The sequence below is a fragment of the Dama dama genome, chromosome 5 (assembly GCF_033118175.1).
Source record: "Dama dama isolate Ldn47 chromosome 5, ASM3311817v1, whole genome shotgun sequence".
In the NCBI taxonomy this organism is placed as follows: Eukaryota; Metazoa; Chordata; class Mammalia; order Artiodactyla; family Cervidae; genus Dama; species Dama dama.
Window position 1 is genome coordinate 64,510,120 of NC_083685.1, and position 21,375 is coordinate 64,531,494.

Sequence of the window (21,375 nt, forward strand, 5' to 3'; positions counted from 1 at the left end):
CAGCTTTGGGAAAGTGAGGCCCAAGAACTGCTGCCCTAGGAGTAAGAAATGTATTCTCAAAGTGACTGTAAGAAATGTATTCTCTAAGTAGCATCTGTATTTGTCAACTTTCTGATATGCATCTCGGGCCTGGCTAGCTGGGATTCCTGGAGATGCACCCATGGCAGAAACCTGCCATGGCTATGTAATTGCAGTAACCGAACCTCTTTTTTTTTTCACTTACTGTAAAAATGCTAGGCTTATTCAATAAAGCAGTGACAAAAGAGCCTAAAAGTACCACAAAAATGCCCCCTCATCCCTAAAATCTCGCTTTAGTCTGTTTAAACTCCAGGTTTCTTTTTCCTTAAAGGGCATGGGTGTGAGTCCTGGTCCTTGGCCCAGTACCTGACTCCTGACAAACCCCTACCCCGTGTGAGCCCCAGTTCTGCCCTCATCTGTGAAGTGGGGGGAGTGTTGCCTACTTCTAAGGGGTGTGGGGGCTTCTGAGAGATGTATATGCAAAGTTCCTGGTAAGCGGTCGACATGTGGTCGGACTTTAACAATGAACTTTTCACAGGAATCCTAGCTGTAACTACCACACAGGAGTCTGGTGGCTCTGTGAGGGGCCAGGTTTCACGTGTGTTCACCCCCGCGCACTAGAGGTGTGCACAGAGGCACGTCTTCGCGGGCAGCCTGTCTACGGGAGAGATACAAGCTGCTCCCCGTGGTCCCTGCTCTCCCTCTGGCTGCAGAAAACACACTACAAGGGATCAAAGAAATCAGGGTTCTGCTCTTTCATCTGTTAGAGACAAACCCTAAATATTGATAATGAAGTGTTACCACCTCAGTAAAAGAAACAGGCATACTAACATGAAAAAACACATTTTATTGCACTTAAGTTATAAGAAAATAAAATTTCTAAGTGAATCAAACCATAGACACAATCCCTTTAAAGGTTGTTTTCCTCCATCATGTCAGGTTGTTACATAACTAAAATTAACCACTTGAATCTGATTGTTTTAAATCAGACTATAAATAAAACAAACAAAAAATAAACAGGAGGAGGAAAAAAAAAAGATCACTAGGATACAGTGTTAAACCACTTTCACAGTTCAGCTTGAGTTGTGGCTCCTGGAAAATGAGGCAAACCATTTGACTTTTCCATTCATTTCGCTTGTTTGCACGTGACGCCTTTACTACAAAAACTGGATGGTTTCTGCTTTGTCAGTTACTCAGAGCAATAAAACTGTAACAGTTGTTTTCCCAAATACTGTAAAACACTAAGACTGACCAGCAACTTTATTTTAATTTTGTGTTTTATATATTTTTAAAATATTTTGTCAGTTTTACTATGTACGTTCATCCATTCACCACAGCCCTCAAAAAGAAAAGTTTCTCCGCAGAACAGGCGGCAACAGCTCTGTTCCAAGGAATGTGTTTTAATTTTTGCCCAGATAAAAGAAAATAAGCTTTGCACACACTCTCGATTCTTTACTTGCAGGCAAACGTCACTCTTTATTTCCTGAAACTCTCCCATGCTCAGCCTCTTAGAGGCACAGATGGCTCAAGTTTCAGCGGCAAAAAGTCTTTTTTTTTTTTTTTCCGTAACCAAACTAGAGCAAATTTGGAATTCAGTCTGGGACTAAAACGTCACAGCAGAAAAAAAATAAAAAAAAATAATTTGCTTTTTTTTTCTTTCTTTCATTTAGCAGCATAAATAAGTTTGGCCACTGGGAGTACAGTACAGGGGTGGGACACAATCCCATATTTGAAGACCTACTTCTAGCACCAGCATCAAGAATTAAATCCATCTCGGGACTCACAGAACCCAGGACAACTTGCCACCTTTGAGCAACATAGGCATTAAAGAGTGTATGTGGAAGCGACAGGAATAGATTAACAGAGGCTAATACTGTGATTGATTGACATTGGCAATGGTTTGGCAAAAAAAAAAAAAAAAAAAAAGCTTTTCATGATAACTGTACAAAAACAATTCACAGTAATTTTTTTCCTTTTTAGCTTTTCCACTCCAGAAAAATAACTTTTTTTGTTTCAGATGCTCTCGGTGAGACAGTCCACCGGTACTGTGTGGGTGTTATTGCAGCTTCCTTCTAGGTCTCAGTGGTAAGAGAACAGGCCAGCGAATCTGTAACGACGTCTCAGCAGTAACGCTGCCCAGCAACCACTGGAGAAGAAAATAAAAGAAATAATTGCACCTGGTTTGATTTCGAAAGTCTCGTGTTGCAAAGCTGCCCTCAGTCCAAAGTGAAGCCTCTTCCGGGAAGAGCCGGCAGGCGCCTCTCTTGTCAGTTGCGGTTTGTCATCGCTTCCTCTTTTCCTTCTGCGTCTGTAGGTCTTTTCGCTCTGTTGCCCCAAGCCAACATCCTGCACCACTGAGAACAAGGGATATTTTTTCTTTTTTCTTTTTTTTTCTTTTGCAGGGGGAAGGGCAGGGAGTCCGTCGCCTACGAGTGGGGGCGACGCCCCCTTTCCTGCTCCTCACTTCATGTCCACATCAAAATCCAGCACCAGCAGCTTGGTTTCCTCCGTCCCGTTGCGACTCCCGACGGCACACACCAGCTTTGTGTTCGAGGCTCTGATCCGCCACACAACTCCCCCACTCCCCCCACTCTCCAATGTGACTAGGTTGCGAATAAATTCACCCGTTTTCAAGTCCCACAGTTTTACAGTTCCATCATCTGAGCTGGTAATGACAAAGTTCTTGTTGAACTGTAAACAGGTCACAGCGCTCTGATGCTTGTTGGGACCTAGGCAAAACCAAGGAATCTCATTAGTGGTTAGAAACCATGGTTTCGGGTCAGCTAGATTATAATTTGTGGAATCTACATTGGAACACACAATAAATGAAATATTTAAAACACTGCACATTTAGAAACTGCGTTCTGAGTATTTTAGAATCAGCAGGGATGTAGGAAAATCTGGTAGCTACTTGTAACTGAAACGTTAGTCTTTGAGGGTTCTGTCTCCCAGGAAGCATGGTTCACTACCAGGCATACATCATGTGTTCTGGTTGTGCTGAAGAAGACCATCAACTCTACTACCCTACCACTCTGAACTGACCAATCAGGGGCAAAAGGCTGAATGAACCCTATTCCAAAACTCTGAGAAAGAGACAAAAATTGTCAATGAGAAAAATGCAGTACCACCTACCAGATGGCCTCCCTGAGAACTAACGCTTTCGAAGGGCTCTGACCAATAAAAAGCAGTTAGTCACGACAGAAGAAGTTAACAGCGTCGTGCCTCATTTAGTGCTAGTGGCTTTCAGACGTTTCCCCCTCTAGTTGAGTGGGCACCGTGATGCCCTCCCATCCTACTTAAGCAGGTGGTTAAGGGTCTAAGTCAAGGCCAAAGCAATTTCCTATCAGATTAGAGAGGCTTCTCCCCCGCAATAAGGCAGCTCTTTAATTTAAAATTGGACTACAAATTCAAAATAAATGATCACTCAACAAATAAAACGAGCATGCTGCTTCTGTGATACAGCTAAGATCTCTCTTCACATTGTTCTTTCAGGTTAGGTAGAGTTAACCATACATGTAGGAAGTGATTAAATACTTTTATATTAAAAACACAATTTAAAACACTTTCTTAGGGCAGCCTAGTTCTGTCAGTTCAGAGTGGAAATGCTCATAAACTTATCCAAAATCAGTTTTCATTTTGTATGAGGTTAATCATTCTGTGACAAAAAAGTTCCACATTTCTCTTTTGACCAACTCTCTTATTTCTAAGGAATGCAACTAAAGGTGGGTAGCCAGTATTTACCTTGCAATGTTTGTAAACACTGTCCTGTTTTGATATCCCAGATTTTAACTGTAGAATCTGCATTCCCAGAGACAAGAATGTTGTCTTTGAGTTCCATTCCACTTGTTAACGACTGGTGTCCTGTCAACGTGTGAATGCAGTTCCCCGTCTCCACATCCCAAACGCGGATTGATGTATCAAGAGATCCACTCACCACATGGATGCCATCAAACTACAACAGACACAGTTTATTAGACTACAAGTGTAGATATTCTTGATATTATCTATTGACCTTAATCCTAAAAAGGGAGGGGAGCAAAGCATGAGAAACAGATAATGCCAGGTACAAAATGAGGTACCAGGATAAACTGCATGCAACCAAGCAGCTCTCCAGTGCATGTTCTCAGAAGCTTCTATCAGAAATGTGAATTTTTTATGAGCAGTGGCTTCAAACTAGATGCAGAAACAATTTTTAAAGAAGCACAATGAACATATTATTGTCAGACCATCTGGCCACTCTCAGTAGCTACATATTATGAATGATTTGATATGGACTGCCATTTGAGTTTTACTTCCCAACAGGAAGTTGAAACTACTGATGTGGTTTATGATACAAGGTGTGCTTATCCACATCTATGGCACGAAAAGAGCTAGAGATAACTTTCATGATACTTCAAAGTAAGTTCCATTAAACTGTATGTAAAATAAAAATTTCATTTACAGGAACCTAATGATAGTTAGGAAATGTGCCAACAGATAATTAGTCTAGAATTAGAAGTGGTGGCATTTTGATAACAAAAGCAAACTATCTATGGCACCTCTTCTCCAACTTCCCAGCTAGATCAAAAGTCAACAAATATCTACCAATTCCCAGATCAATAATAAAGTTCCTACCTATTTTCTCAATCTAAGGGTTTATTTAAATGAGGTTATTATAATCATTAAGGTTCTGAACATATCACAAAACATACAGACAACCATAGCCAATTCCCTCTCCTCCAAATTAATAACCTTTTCTAAGTTAACAGACATCTTTATTTTATGTCAATATTTCACGACATAGACATAATCCCATGAAGAAACAAATATTCCAAGGACAGAACTGTGAGCCCTAGGCCCATGTACTAATTTGCTGATCATTAGTGGGCAGTAATTGGTAAACAAGCTACATAAGTAATAATAATAGGAAATACAGCTGACCCTAGCATAACATGGGTTTGAACTAGGAGGGTCCACTACACTTACAAACTTCTTTCACTCGATACCTACTATGTTACTGCACAGTCCCAGGTTGGCTGGACTCTTGGATGTGGAACTGCAGACACTGAGGGACAACTGTAAAGCTATGCGAGAATTTTTGACTGGAGTGGTGGTGGGGGGTGGTGCCTCTGACTCCTACATTGTTCAAGAGTCAACTGTATTTTTTAATTGAAAATGCTGTCTTTCAGGAAACAAAACAAGACGTATTTTTTAAACCTGCTAATAATCGAGTTGTTTATGTCAAAATATGGCAGTCTATTCTAGGATATCAGGCTCAAACAAAAACAAATCAAAAATGTTTAAGACAAATTTCCTCCTTTATGACCACAACCCGGCAGCCCTGTGAGTGCAGAGCAGCTTTGTGCAGAAGCCCCACTTCCACTGTGAATGGGGACAGAATCACAATTACATGCTCCATCAACCTCCAGCTATCAAGGCAAAGGGGCAGCTTCTGGCCAAATTAATCCTGTGCTAAGGAGTTTATTAAAGTCCAGGTTATTTTCCTATGAGAGTATCTCCCCATTAACTAACACAGGAAAACTTAGGGCCCCCAAATCTCAGGTTCCAAGACCAATATTTGATTTTAGAGGAAAATGAATCATAGAAAAATGGAAACAAATCATTTAAATAATTTCAAAATGCATGCTTTCTTCATGCCAATTTTAAAGTAAATGTAAACAGCAGAATAATTCATCTGTTTCTGGGCTGTACTGGATCAGTAATTCGGCAATTACTGAATGAGACAGTATGATGACTCATTACGAGAGCACCGCAGCAGCGCGAGCGTGAGGTCTCTTACCTGGAGTGAGTAGACCCTGTTGGTGTGGCCCTGCAGCGTGTGCAGACAAGTCTCTGTCTCTGGGTCCCACACCTTCACCATGAAGTCATACGCTCCACTCACAACCCTCCTGCCATCATACTGAACACAGCGGACTGCTGCTACATGACCCATCAACACATGTAAACACTGGCCTGTCTCAATATCCCAAACCCTAAGGGTGGCATCTCGAGAACCGCTAACAACTCTGTGGATATAACAGAAAAAATATATGAGAATTTAAAATCATGGGAAAACAATACATAAAAAGTCAGTGGTCATTAAAACTTCTTTTCTTTTTCTTAAGCAGAAACCACCTGTTTTCAAAATAAATACATGCTATGTCAAACCTCAGTATATAAACACATGAAAGCTGAGTTACTTTGTTTGGGATGGGAAGTTGGAAAGCCTTGAATTCTGCCTGTTTGGTTCCCCCACCTATGAGGGACCCAGAAGCACTTTGGTGTCCTGCGGTTTGAAAACTACTGTATTATAGTTAGATACAACGAAGATGAAGCAAAGGAAGATGAAGATAAAAAATTAGCAGAACATGTGGCGAGTTCTAAATACATACAACAAGATCTTGATTTTAGAAATAAGATGCCAGTGTGGGTAGTACGTATAAAATGTTAATAGGTGGTAGTATTAATATTTTGAAAAATTAAAATTTTTTCTTTATTCTTTCTCCCATTTCCCCAAATTTTAATATGAACACACATTCCCTTTATGACTAGGGAAAAAATTCAATAGAAGTGTCTCAACAAAACAAGCCAGAATTTGGAATTTAAACTGCTAAAGATATGTGCTTTACACCATATACTCTGGTTAAATTAACCAGTTTTAAATATGTCCTCAAACAAAGGTTGCTTATGCTTACATTTTAAAATATTCAATAGGCTACGAGGGCATTAAGATACACAGATTTTAGAAGATACACATGTAGAAGCAACAGAAATCCCTTAAAATTTTGACCCAAGATTATTAAAGTGATACTCTTCCGAAAACAAGAGTGATACAAATACTGTAATCACCTTTGGATTACAAAGGAGAGTTGAAAACTCAGGTGTCTTTAATGTTATTCCTAAGAGAGAAAGAAAGTCCACCTTCCATGTTTGGAAGAGTAGAAAATGGAAGCACTGAGGCATTTAAGTCAGAACATACTGAAAACTGAAATGCAAGGTCTCTTGACACCAACTCCCCCAATTTTAATAGTAGAGCACAACTGTTCAAAGTAGATGCAAATTACAAGTGAAAAAGGCACTTTTCTTCATGTATTACAAACCTAGAGTGAAATAAGTTTAATGTAATGGTTCTTAATAAAGAATGCCACGGACAGAATGAACAGTAAAAACTGGAGTGGATTCACTGTAAGAACTCTTCAGAGAGACTTTTTCTGACAAAATAGGTAGAAATTACATCTGTTTAACAGGAGTACCATGAAGACACGCCAATGGAAGACAAAAAGGACTTTTAATAGGAGGGCTCTGTAGCAGGAAAGAAAAGCAACAGCAAAGATGCTGAGAAGAAAAAGGCTAGCAATCCAGTTTGGCTGAAGCTATTACTCTGAAAACTGGATTTCTTCCTTAATTTAGTGTGCAACAGAAGGCTCCCAAAAGCTCGTGGTCCTACCATAATCAGAGGAGGTTTTCTGCCAGCTGTGCGCAAGGTGACCCAATATGAAAGCTCAGTCATCAGTTCAGGTGACAGGTAATGACAATAAGTTAAAACCCACAGCCTCACTCAGCTTTTGTCTGGACATAGGGGAGACAATAGAGGGGGAGGGGTGGTGGGCGGGTAACTACAGAGACTCAGAGTCTTGAAGCCTGAATAACTGAATTTGTCCTCCCAACAAAAATATATCCTCCCACCCCAAATATTTTTTTTAACATGATGAGTCATCAAAGATTTAGAACAATAAAGTCTAAGGTATTAGTCAAGATCACAGAACAAGGCATTTCAAAGTGGAAGCCAACAACACCATTAAATGAGGAAGGAGACTTAATGACAACTGCCCGATTTTAAGGCAATACCCCACTGCTTTCCTAGCAGAGAAACATCTGAAGCTGAATAATTAAAGTCTAATTTAAGAGCACATTAGCACTCACCCTCTACTAGACACAGCAAGTATTATACAACCGAACTCTGCACAACAGGCCCCAAGTTCACAAGTAACAGAGGAAGAATTCCCAAGTTCTACAGGATTTCCCCTACCTTTTTTCATGGAGATGCATACAACGCACAGTGGAAGTATGACCATATAAGGTGTGTATACATTCTCCCGTCTCTGCATTCCACACTTTGAGAGTCCGATCTGTGGATCCACTAATGATGATATTGTCTCTCATCTGTGATGACCATACTCCACCTGTGTGTCCCACTAATGTCCTCAGACACTGCAAAAACACTTAAGATGATTACTTTGAGGTAGAAAGAAAAACAATGTGTAAGTAACATTTCAGTAGCTCATTAAAATCTGGATTAAAGTTATTTACTCAATTGGAATGTCTAGCATATCAGAAAATAATTTTTACACCAATATAACACGATCCCATCACTATTTTGTTTGCTTTGTTTATTTGGCAGCACTGCATTTTATATACACACACATAATTTAGGAGAACGGATGTAGAAAGTAAACCTTTCTGGCTAAAGTATGACAGCTCTGGCCTGGCCTCTTTGATAATAATACTAAAATTGCAACTTGGTTTGGATTGCAACATGGGAATGGATTCAATGAAAGAATGCCAACAGGGTTGGGTGTGGCTGCATACCACATTTCATCTGAATCTGCCCCAAGGCAGTAGTTAGGAGCCAGGCAAGGTACTTCTAGACAAGTAAAGACAGACATTAAAACTCTGAAATAAATCCAAGACTAATATTACACTATGGAAATATGAAACTGTTTTTAAAAACTGTAACATCTGACTTGGAATATTTAGAAGATTTTTGTCCAAGAATCAACATTTTAAAACATAGATTTTCCCCCTGCCAACACTTTCTTCTATTATTTTTTAGGTGGTCAACTGCTTAATTCACAGAAATATTTTCCATTGGACAGATAAAAGTAAATATTCAGAAGAGAATCTTTAAAGAATAACATTATGTGCAGTGAGCCTGGACTGCTTTGTTTTCTTCAAACTCATTTAACTAAATAGCCCACTTTAACGTCTACCGTATAGGGTTTGAGATAAATCAAAATTAACATGATTTATTTAACTTTTAAACTCTAGTTAGGTTATCAACAAAATTTAAAAGGAAAAATACCCCTCAATCATATTTTTGAAAAAAATTAAAAAGGAAGGAGATATAACTTAGATGGTTAATAAAAGTGGGAAAAATTAGGCCAAAAAAAAAAAAAAAAAACTGTAAAATCTTAACCTAAGTTACAAAGATAGACCAACTATTCAAATGAAGAAGAAACTAATGACAACCCTACCATGAGAAACATCATTTTCATGCCAAGGAAAAAGCTAAATTAGAAGCTCTTATATTTGCTATCAAACTAAGCTAGAGTCAAAAATGAATCTTTGCTTTCATCTCACTGGTTGATCCTTGCAAAGATATGTACCAAATAGTGACTTTATGAAGTGTAGAAAGAAGTAAACTTACTTTGCCTGTGACTGCTGACCAAACTTTTAAAGTGTTGTCATCAGAACCACTAACTATTCGGTTACCACAAAACTGTAAGCACGTGATCACATGATCATCATGTCCTTTCAGCACCTACAACGTAGATGTGCAGATGAGAAATATGTTAAATACTGGTGAAAAGAAAATGGAGGCCATAAATAGCAACAGGAATGCATATTCTACTTCTAGAATAAAAATTTATATAAAATATGAAGTATCCTTCCTGGTAGATGAATCAAGTATTAAACATTTTATTGTTTCCATATTCTACTACCTATACATGAGACATCAACTACTAAAATCAATCAAAACCTCATAAAGATGGTCTGAACACACATGTCTCTTATACCGTCTATTTTATCTTTTCAAACCAAAAGAATATGCACTTCAGCCGTGCGATTTTGACACAAAAAAAACAAAAGCACCTACTAAGCAGAAAGACAATACTCACCAACCTTTTCAACTTAACAAAAAAGTCTGTCATAACATGTATGTATGAAGACAAAATGTCTCCCCAAATCGCTTTTAATTCAGTTAAAAAAATACAGCCAAGAATTTCAAGCATTTTTGCCATTCTTTATATACTTGAAATGGTATAAGGCAGAAAATCAGAATTAGGCTTAAATTTATAAAATTAAAACACACAAAAGCTACCAAACAAGCCCCCCAAACATGGGCATTCCTCAAAAAGTCATGCTTGGCCAGACAGGGAACAAACTTTTAGGTATAAGTATGACACAAAATTCAACAGAATATTCAGAAATTTTCATTTACATACAATAGATAGAACAGGTGAATCAACTCATCTTTTATTCAAGTACAATTAGTCGTCAATTTTATTCAAGTACAAAGTACAGTTAGTTGTCAGACTAGAGAAAAATTAGTAAAGAGGAACACTGTCAGCTACATTTTCTGTTGTTTTAGAAACACACTGTTTTCCTGCTACAGAAGACGGGCTGTCCACTCCCACCGCAGGCGGGCAGTGAGCACCCTGAGCGCTAGTAACACCAATGAACGCCCCGGTACAGAGGGCGCCCTGCTCGGTTACCTTAGGAGACTTGAGTTCTCCCCGCCGCCAGTTAGTATCGATCCTGTGCTGTCTGATGTATGCGCTTTTCCACGGACTATGTATGAAACCTGGCTTTATTACTTTTCTTCTCTTGATGTGCAATGGTTCATCAATACCTGAAATTCAGAACATTTAAAGAGTGTAACTGCCTTTACCAATAATACAAATTACACATTTTCTAATGTATCTCATCTTCTCCAATGCTCGAAACCACCGAAATGCAGAACACTGACACTGTTCTGACAAAACAATTATGTAAATTTTGCATTCTGTATGGCATGGTGTATACTGACTATTTAATTTCTCTGTTAGAATAATTCTATAAAATGTTGGTGAGGATGTGCATAAATTGGAACCCTTGGGCAATGCTTGTGGGAATGTACAATGATGTAGCTGCCATGGAGAAGAGTATAGCGATTCTTCAAAATAAACATAAAATTGTGACATGACCCAGCAATTTCACCCTGGATACAACACCCAAAAGAACTGGAAGTAGGGACTTGAATAGTTATTTGTCTACCCACGTTCCCACCATCATTCTTTATAACAGCCAAGAGGTGGAAGCAACCCAGTGACCACTGATGGATAAATGGAGGAAAAAAGTGGTATATTGTTTAGCCTTAAGAAAGGAGGAAATTCTGACACATTTGGACAAATCTTTAAGACATTATGCTAAGTGAAATAAGACAGTCATAAAAAGACAATTATTGTATGATTATATTTACATGAGGTCCCTAGAGCAGTCAAATGTATACAGACAGAAAACAAAATGGTGGTTTCCAGGGCTGTGAGGAGGAGGAATAAGGAGTTACTGTTAAATGCATACGGAGCTGCAGCCGGGGAAGATGACCAAGTTCTGGCGATGGATGGTTGCGATGGCTGCATGACCAAGTGCAATGTCAATGTACTTAATGCCACTGCAATGTACACTTGAAAACGGTGAAAGTGATCAATTCTATTTTATGCATAAATTATCACAATTTTTATAAAGGTCATTAAAACAATGATTCTATGAGAGAAAGTAAAGCAAGCATAAGTAATCCTACTTTATGATGACTTGAGAAGGAAGGGTTTCCTGATCAGTCCAAGCCACAGACAGGGCAGAAGCAGGATGAGGAACCAAGGATTCTGGATCTTCACCTCCCAGCTTTACTAACCATCAATGCTGCCCAATCCACTATGATCTCCATGAGGTGCAAGAGAACAGGCTGCGCATCTGTCTTACCCTCCATGATTCTTTCTTAAAAAGTTTGCTTGTTGAAGGCAAATAATATTTTAGCATAGTTTTTTTCAAAAATAGTATTTTTCTAGATGCCTGCTGGAAAAAACGTGCTCTTTCTTGAATTAATATGCATGATACCTACTCCATTAGTAAGAAAGGGGATTCGTTTTTTTTTTTTGTTAACAAGTCTCAGAACACAAGCTCCATGGTGGGGAGATTATGAGAGTGATCTAGCACATAGGAGGTGTTTAATAAATATTTGTGGAAAAAATGAATAGACTATAATTTGAGTATGTAATCGCTAATTTAATTTGGGGGTTATGTTTATATTATCTTCATCTTGACTTTCTCACTGTTTATTAATTCTACTGGAGACTAGGAAGCAAATCAGATATATTCACTGTTAGTTACAGTGCTCATTAAAGGGGTTAGTGCCAAGATTTGGCTCATCTGAACATGTGGAATAACCTGTGGATTTAATATATGTAGGTCAATGTAAATGAAGATGCAGTCTTGATTCCTTGTTAGGCTGCCAAAGTTGTTTTTTAAATTGATCCACCACTTTATCCTACAAGCACATAAAACTTACTATTTTTTTGTTGTGTTTTGTTTTCAGAATCACTCTGCTTTTTCAAACCACAAACATTTTCTCTCTGTGATTTTGAACCTTACCCTCTTCTTTGCATTTTTCTCTCCAGAGAAGGTTGTCTTCAGCCAAAATTCTCCAGTAGCGGCAAGTCTGAGCCGCCTGTAGCAGGTCTTTGGGTTCCAGGAATGAAAGCACATAAAGTGCCAGCTATGAAAAGAAAAAGCATAGCATACCAAGCATCTCTTTTTAATTAGAAAATATTCTCTATAGGATAAAGTGCTTATAGATAAATGTAAGATAATTTTACATTCTAATTACTAGTATTATGGAAAGGCAGTACCTTCTAATATTCAATTTTAACAAATACACACAAGATTTTAAAATATGCTATTGGTTTTTATGAACTTGACCCTAGTAACTCCTTACCTCTTCAAGGAATACTTATTAAACCCATCGGCCTTTTCTCCTGCTTTTGCTCTGTGAGCCCTGACTCAAGAATTTTATCAAATCTATTTATATATTTTTTTACTTTATTAGTTCTTTAAATGTTAACTTTTTCTGTCCTTACTAAAATATAATTTCATTTAAGAAATGAGATTCCTTAATGTGGCATAATTTCAGAATCCTTTGAAATGACATAATTCATAGTTCTTTATCATATCAAAGTGTTTATATCAGAATGATGAACTTCTCAAACATTTACACCCTTTACTTATAAATCACAAAGGCTTATAAAAGTGATTGGGTTCTAATTCCTTTATAAGGCTTGGGGACTTTCTTGATGGGCCAAATAGGGTTGTGTATTTAAGCTAGGTCTTTGACATATCACTGATTTAAAACTTTTGTTTATAATACTTGCAAACCATTAATTTATTTCCATTGTGTAAAGTCAAGTCAAATAAATAAAACAGCAGGAAAAGGGGAATGACAGCTTCTGACTATGCTCATTCAATTAGCCTCATAAATCACATAAAAATTCAAATTACGATATTAGGACAGAATGAACTAAACAGAGCAAAAAAGCTGGCTTTTCATGTAAACTAACCTGATTAAGACAAAATATCATTTAAAGGGCCTAGGCTCATATAGGGAGTAAAAGCATATTCTGAATAACTTTTTCATGTTAAAGAGGAATTACATAAAGTAAATTATGCTTTCCCAATGACTGTTTATATATAGAGTTCATCATTAATCACCTATTTCTTGAGTACATTCTTTTATAGAAAGTATTTCAACCAGTCAGTATTCAATTTAATACTCATATTGGCAAATGACAGTGAAAAAATTTTTGTGGAATAATTATTTTTGGTCTATCAGAAAAGACCATTCAGTATTATATATGGAAACTCATTTAAAATAAAAAGGCATAACTATATTCAACAATCTATATATATATATATATGTGTGTGCATTCATATATACATATACACATATACAAATACACACATATATAACTTGACAATATATTTTTAATGGATATTCCATAAACCACTTAATTTTGAAATTATCAATCAATCAAAGCCTACGCAAGTTTCTTCAGTTCAGTTCAGTCGCTCAGTCGCGTCCGACTCTTTGCGACCCCATGAATCGCAGCACGTCAGGCCTCCCTTAGTGTCAGTCTAATATCATACTATTAGTCTTCTATGTGAAATTGATATTTAACATAGAAATTATCAGGTACAAAGCTATATTTGTGGAAAAGAAACGCTACTTAATGCTCAAGATATTTAGAATAGTCAAATGAAAAAGTCTATTCTTTAGTTATCCAGTTGAAGCTGAAAACATGCAATTTACAGAAACATTCAATGGATCTTAAATGCTAAGAAACAAATCCAAAGTGGCTCAGATTTCAAAGGTTTACCTGCAAATTTTACAGACAAAATTTCCTTTATTACTGGTGATTAAGGTATCATCTAGTCCAGTGTCTGAATGCATTAAAAAGAAATGTAAAGAAACACTCAAGTGCTAAAGAAAGTTGAAGTGCTAACTCCATAGGTAACTGGCACCCATTCCTTTTAAAACAGCAAAAGCTCTAACTCAACCATGAACTTCAACTTATTAAATGCTTGTCTATTCCACCAAAACATCCTGATATTATAGAAAATACACATAGCCAAATAGAAAAATATTAATAAGAAAATCACAATCAGGAAAAATATAAATCAGAAAAGGTTTAAACTATCGGAGAAGAACACAAATATATTGGCAACAATATTCTATATGGTTTTTTAATTAGGCTGCCAAGCAAAAATAAAACAATAATTAGTTACATCAGTTCCTCAAAGAACACAAGGTTTTGGGTTCCTTATGGGAACAGACAGTGGGCACTGTCCCAAGCCACTTCTCTACAACCCTGAAGAGGGGGGTTACAGGTTTCTGGGAGCCACATCAAATGGTCTAGTGAATGTAATTTTCTATTTATTTGTATTAAAGGTGAACTCTAGACCAGTAATTCTTCCTAAGGACTACTTCCACACAAGAGAAGCTCTTAAACTGAAGATTTATTTCAGATAATTTTATTTTCCTTGCCCAAACTTGTCATTTCAATTACAGTTGCTAATTTTTGTTTTTCACTGTAACTTATATAAAAGACCACCATGTTATATTTAAAAAGTAGATAATACTTTCTCAGAATTGCTGTATTTCAATGAATTAAACTAATCAAAGAGAAAAAAAAAAAGAACAAACAAAATGTTGGCCGACTCTATGTTAAGAATTTAGGTTTTGTTGTAGATCATCAACTGTTAGCATTATGCTCTTTTTGGCATTTACTTACAAACTAAGGATAATGCCCTTTATCACAAGTCTCCCATGTGAGACTAGTGAGATATTTTGTCAAGGTTTTTGAGAGTAGTAAGTGTTGGTAAAGAACTTTGAGATCTGTTGAAAGGAATTATAAAAAATTATTATAAGTTCACTTCCTGACATTATTATTATTAAATAATATTAGTACTTAGTCTCCAATAAGATGTTAGTTTCCTTGACAACTTTAGATCTATACCATTATTTCTTTACATATAAAATAAAGCATTTTTAAAAATAGAAAGTGTTTTTTTTTTTTTTTAGCAGTTAAAATTATACTCAACATCCTGTGATAAGCCATAATGGAAAATAGTATGAAAAGAATGTGTATGTATGTTTAACTGAGTCACTTTTCTGTGTAACAGTAATTATCACAACAATGTAATTCAACTACACTTCAATAAAAAATAAATTAGAGAGGGCGGGGGGCAGGGGAAAACAGGTGTCATGCTAAGCCAGGCTCACTCATTCTCCTGTCTAGCAACACTTCTTTGCCCTCAGGCAATCTTCAAATGAACACTTAATCCAAGAAAATCTTTATTGCATGGTTATCAATAAATTATACTTTTTAGATTCTTAGCAATTTTTATAAATCATTTTTTTGTGTGTGTTATGAAGCTACTATGGAAATCCAAATAAAGCAAAAAGCTCACAATCTTTAGAGATATGACAAAAAATTAGACTCAGAGAAAAGTCTATATTAACAAAAATAAAAAATAGGGAGGATTATCAAGGAAAACTATGAAAGATATATCAAAGGTGAATAAATTCACTTTTGATCAAATACATAAAAAAGTGTTTCCTATTATTAGCACCCTTCTGGAAGTAAAGAGAGCTTATGTCACTTTCATAAGCCAAATCAATCCAAAGGGTTCAGTTTTAGAATGAGCCAGCAAGAACAAAAAATTTTTTTCTGGAACAATGTCATTTAAAAAAATCACTCCAAAGTAGAAACATTTCAGGAAAATGATGTTTTTTTTCCACTTTGATTTCTCCTGGAGTTACACTTAATTTCATCCATTAACTATGATGAAACCAATTTTATAAATATCCAATGTGAAATTATCATCAGGACTATCTTTAATGCCCTTAGGATATGTAGAATGGTTATCTGAAAAAGAAATCAACTTCCTTTCTCTTCAAGTTTGAAGTTTCAGGACTGTTTGCCTTTGTATTTATACTAACATAAATGTTATTTTATATTGTTTTCTTAGCTGATCTATAATTAGCTGATCTATATAAAAATTTTGTGAAAATATAAATCTTGGTAGCATTAATGTTATTTCTGTTTGCTGACAAAAAATGAAACTATGATGCCTACAACCTCAATGAAAGAACTACATCTAAACGATGCCTTATTTATGGTCAGGAATACACATATGATCATAGTCTATGATAAAAAAACAAAGATGCTTTATATTATACAAAGATATTAAAACAAATAGGTATAAGTAATTCTAAAAGAAATGCTCTAAGAAATGTAATTGGTATGGGAAATCTGTGATTTGGCATGTGTGTGTGTGATGGGGTAAAAAGGGAGATGAATAACAGAAGATACACATGTGAAATTTTATATACTTCAAAATAATCACATAATGTAACTCACAGAGAAGTACAATCCAACAGAGTTATGAAACTATTAGTCTTAAAGGGAGTCAGGATAAACAAACAACAAAATAAGAAAAAAATACTGCTGTTTTAATAAAATCAGAATAAAACAAATCTACTAATGTAATGAATACACCAAGACAAAGGCTGGACTTCAAATAAGCTGGGAAAAAAATCTTGGTAAAGGAACAATCAAATTAATGAAACTCAATAGCTTAGTCTCATGTATGACTTATTCCAGCAGTGGAGAGAAGATACTTAGTCCGTAAGTATACTTTAATCTGAAAATTATGCTAAACTATGGTAGCTTATCATTTACAGCAACCTTTAACACTAATTAAGTGTTAAACTGACAATACTGAATACCGTAATTAGCACAACAACGTCTAAAGAGGGTGGGTAGCTATTGATTTATAGTTTCAAATAGCACCAATGAAGAATATAATTGATAATCCTTACCTCTTTAGGGAGCAAGGAAATGAAGTCTCGTTGAAACTGGGGTTCTATCACTTGCATCATATGTTTTACCTGGGTTGGTTCACAACTATCAATAAGCTCATCTAAAGCAAGCAATTTCTCTGGTCCACTCCAGCTCTGTCAAAGAGGAATCAGAAATTTTTATTATTTTAATAAATGTCTCAAATTATAAACTCATAAAGGAAAATCAACATCTACACAAAATATAAAAAGTGGCTACTTACAAAAGAAGGCACTGAAGTGATAATCACTTAGCCTCTTCAAATTTACTAGCTATCTTTATTTTGTAAAAGCTTTGAGTTTGACAGAAAAATATTTTTGCATGTTATTATAATTGTGACATGCTCATCTACCACCAAGATACTGGTTGAGAAAACAAAATTTTATTCAGAAACATTGGTTTGGGCTATTGAATAAATAGAGAATTTTGAGAGATGATTTTCCTTTCTTCCCTTCCTTTCCAGTGGGCACCATAAAACTTCATGGTTTTAGTAAGGTGCTCATCGGAGAGCAGACTGGCAGCATCGACTAGAGAAGAATTAACAACTGGCTAGAATGCCCATCTGACACGTGTTTTCCACAAATTAAAAGGGCTTTGATTTGCTATGTGAAAATAATTTCAATAAAAAACAGCAAATAACAGTAAATGGCAGGTGACTTAACAGTAAAATGAGAATATGAAGAAAGGCTAAAATAAAAGAGAATAAGAAATAAAGTATATATTATGGAAAAACAAAAACAATTATACCTCAAAAATATGAGCTCTATTAAACTATACTAAGGGGTTGCCTAATTTTTCTTTCCCCTCAGTGAGGAACACTTCCCCAGAAATGCCATGATTCTTAAAAGGAAAAACCAGACAGACATGTGAATCATTTAAAATGTCAGGGGTCTCACACACAAAAGTCAAAGAAAACATTTAAGTAACTTTGAAACACTCAGATGAAAAAACATCCTTGAGCAAGTTGATAGAGTACCTTTATGAATTATTATGTCCATTTTGGAAATGGGAGAAGAGAGAACAATATGTGAGGTTTGGAGCTAGAAAAATCTGGATTTTGACATTCCATTTTTTGCTCAAACTAGGAACCTGGATTTTGTAATATGTGAAATAGACAACAGTTGAAAACTGAGATACTCTGAGGTCACTGAAAGCCTTTTTAAAGTATTTCTTAAAATATTTACCCCTTCAGAATCTGCAATGAATCCTCTCTCTTCTTTACGTGTAGACTAAACTAACAACTAGCAAACATTTCAGTAGTGCTTCCATAGTACTACCACATAATAATGTCACAAACATTATCTCACTTATTCATAAAAACCCTGGGGAATATCTCCATTCTTACCTTCAAATATGAGGAAACAGAGGCTGTAATAAGCTCTATTTTTTCCTTTTACCTTGACACACATACCCAGAACATTCTCCTTGAGTACTCACTGTGTATCCTTTTTGGTTAGGGTGAAGATTTATACATAGAAATTAAAAATATCTGTATGTGTGTATATGCACATACATGACCAATTAAAGGGCTCCCCTAGAGGTTCAGCTGGTAAAGAATCCCCCCGTAACGCGGGAGACCTGGGTTCGATCCCTGGGGTGGGAAGATCCCCTGGAGAAGGGAAAGGCTACCCACTCCAGTATTCTGGCCTGGAGAATTCCATGAACTGTACAGTCCAGGGGTTGCAAAGTGTCGGACACAACTGAGTGACTTTTATTTTCTTGCTTTCATTTGACCAGTTAAAAGTAGTTAATTTGAAGTTTATTTCACTCTGTTTTCCTCACACAGCTTCAAATCCTGGCTCAAAACTTACCTCTTTGACAAAACTCATGCTGATCAATTGCCACTCATCCGTGACTTAGTAACAGTACTATAAACTCTGAGTTATTGATTTACATTCTTCACAGGAAGATGTAGCTTCTTATAATATGCTGTTCTTCTCTATCTACATGATAAGGATTCATGCACACTAGTATAAAAACATGCCCCTTTTGGGTAACAGATAACTGCTGACTTGTTAATATACTACACATGTTTAATATTTTTCTTTTTTTCAGTTGACGTATTATTTGCTGTTTGTAAAAAAGGAACAGAAAAGCAGTATCAACACAGGTAGATAAGTGCTGTGTTTATGTATGTGCATGCTCGTTGTGTCCAACTCTCTGCGCTCCCATGGACTATAGCCCGCCAGAGTCTTCTGTCCATGTAATTTTCCAGGCAAGAATACTGGAGTGGGTTGCCATTTCCTTCTTGAGGGGATCTTCCTGACTCAGGGATTGAACACTCATCTCCTGCAAAGTTCTTTACCACTGAGCCACCAGGGAAGCCTCTAACAGAAAAAATTAATATATATCTTTTCAAGGATTTTAGGGGCTGCAGTATACAATGAAAAAGGCTAGATTAGAAGATAACTAACTAATTCAGGTCTTAGGTAAATGTCAGAAACTGTGCCACAAATTTAAATATATATTTAAGGCAAAGGCCATGATGAAAATAATGCCCATACAGCAAAATGCTTCTAAGACTTACAACAGTATTTTTTTGTTTTAAAATATTTGATAAGTTATATAAAATTTAACTTATATTTCAATTTGAATTAAATATACATTCCACAGATGTTACTTTGTGACATTTTACTGAAACATATACTACCAACAAAGAGTTAGTAACATAAGCTGTAAGCTACAAAATAAATGAGACTGTTTTCAAGGAAGATACATATTCAACCTTCCAATGACTTAAGTCACATCTCTTACATAGTTCCAACAAAGGTCTGGACTACACAGGCCCTAGATTTCCTCTCTCCAGCCTGGGTTTCTTCCCTGAATTCCAGACCTGTATATAAAATTGCTTATTCACCATATATTCTTGGGTATGTAACAGAAACTATATCCATGATCTTTCTCTTCAAATCCTCCCCATTTCAGTAAAATGTTGTTGTTATATTAGTTTGGCCCCAAACTCTGGAGTCATCCTCAACTCCCTCACTCTCACCATCAGATAGCTCTGATCCATCAGTTTATTCTAAGGTCATAAAATGCAAAATATACCCAGAACCTGACTATGACTATGACTACTGTGAACCTGACTATGATCCATCAGTTTATTCTAAGGTCATAAAATGCAAAATATACCCAGAACCTGACTATGACTAAGCTACCTGGGTCATTCCTGTGACTGCTTACCTGGTCTCCCAGCTCCCCACCTTTGCCCTCCTAGTTCTGTTCTCCACAGACAGTTGGAGTGACAGTGCTGAACGTCAGCTCACTCTTCTGCTTGAAGCCCTCCCACTTCACGTGCAGTAAAACCAAAGTCCTTAGGTTGGTCCACGAGGCTCTAATTTCCTATTTCTTTCCCTCCTTTACTCTGCCTTGGCCAGAGATCCTCTTTCTGTGCCTCAACCACACCCAGCATGCCCTGCTTCAGGGCCTTTTCACTTGGTGATTCCTAGACTATTCTTTTCCTAGGCACCCACATGCTTTACTTCCCTAATTCCTTCTCTAACACCTTCTTCTGTGCAATTTTCAAAAATTGCAAACCATTTCAAAACCCCCTCTTTTCTGACTAAAGTTTTTCAGAAAAGGGTTTTTGTTTATTTTGTTCATTATTGTATCCCAGATTCAAATTAGGGCCTAGCACCTGACAGTTATTCTGTAAATATTTGTTGAATAAATGAATGAATCCCCAAAGAGTCAGGAAACACTGCACCAATGCTATCTCAAAAATCTTCCCACAGAAAGTTTCTATTCTGTATACTGGATGGTATCACTGGGACTTGCCTGCTTAGTCTGCTTCCAAGATTGGTTCCCAATTTTGACATGGAGGAAGGCATCAAGACCATCCCCAAGGAAAAGATATGCAAAACGGCAAAATGGTTGTCTGAGGAGGCCTTACAAATAGCTATGAAAAGAAGAGAAGCAAAAGGTAAAGGAGAAAAGGAAAGATATACCCATATGAATGCATGATTCCAAAGAATCGCAAGGGGAGATAAGAAAGCCTTCCTCAGTGATCAATGCAAAGAAATGAGGAAAACAATAGAATGGGAAAGACTAGAGATCTCTTCAAGAAAATTAGAGATGCCAAGGGAACATTTCATGCAAAGATGGGCACAATAATGGACAGAAATGGTATGGACCTAATAGAAGCAGAAGATATTAAGAAGAG

General features: G+C 36.5%; 1 protein-coding gene across 5 annotated transcripts in view; it reads right to left on the reverse strand.

The window, feature by feature from the left end:
• Positions 1 to 845: 845 nt before the first annotated feature.
• FBXW7 (F-box and WD repeat domain containing 7) overlaps positions 846 to 21,375 on the reverse strand; it is a 215,993-nt gene continuing 195,463 nt past the window's right edge. For all 5 annotated transcript variants that reach the window (XM_061142505.1, XM_061142504.1, XM_061142503.1 and 2 more), the window contains 8 exons: positions 17,195 to 17,329; positions 12,409 to 12,532; positions 10,494 to 10,630; positions 9,425 to 9,538; positions 8,027 to 8,208; positions 5,798 to 6,023; positions 3,760 to 3,970; positions 846 to 2,747 (listed from right to left, as the gene is read on the reverse strand). In XM_061142505.1, coding sequence (XP_060998488.1) covers positions 2,479 to 2,747; positions 3,760 to 3,970; positions 5,798 to 6,023; positions 8,027 to 8,208; positions 9,425 to 9,538; positions 10,494 to 10,630; positions 12,409 to 12,532; positions 17,195 to 17,329 — 1,398 coding nt within the window. In that variant the 3' untranslated portion in view covers positions 846 to 2,478. The remainder of the gene's footprint in view (positions 2,748 to 3,759; positions 3,971 to 5,797; positions 6,024 to 8,026; positions 8,209 to 9,424; positions 9,539 to 10,493; positions 10,631 to 12,408; positions 12,533 to 17,194; positions 17,330 to 21,375) is intronic.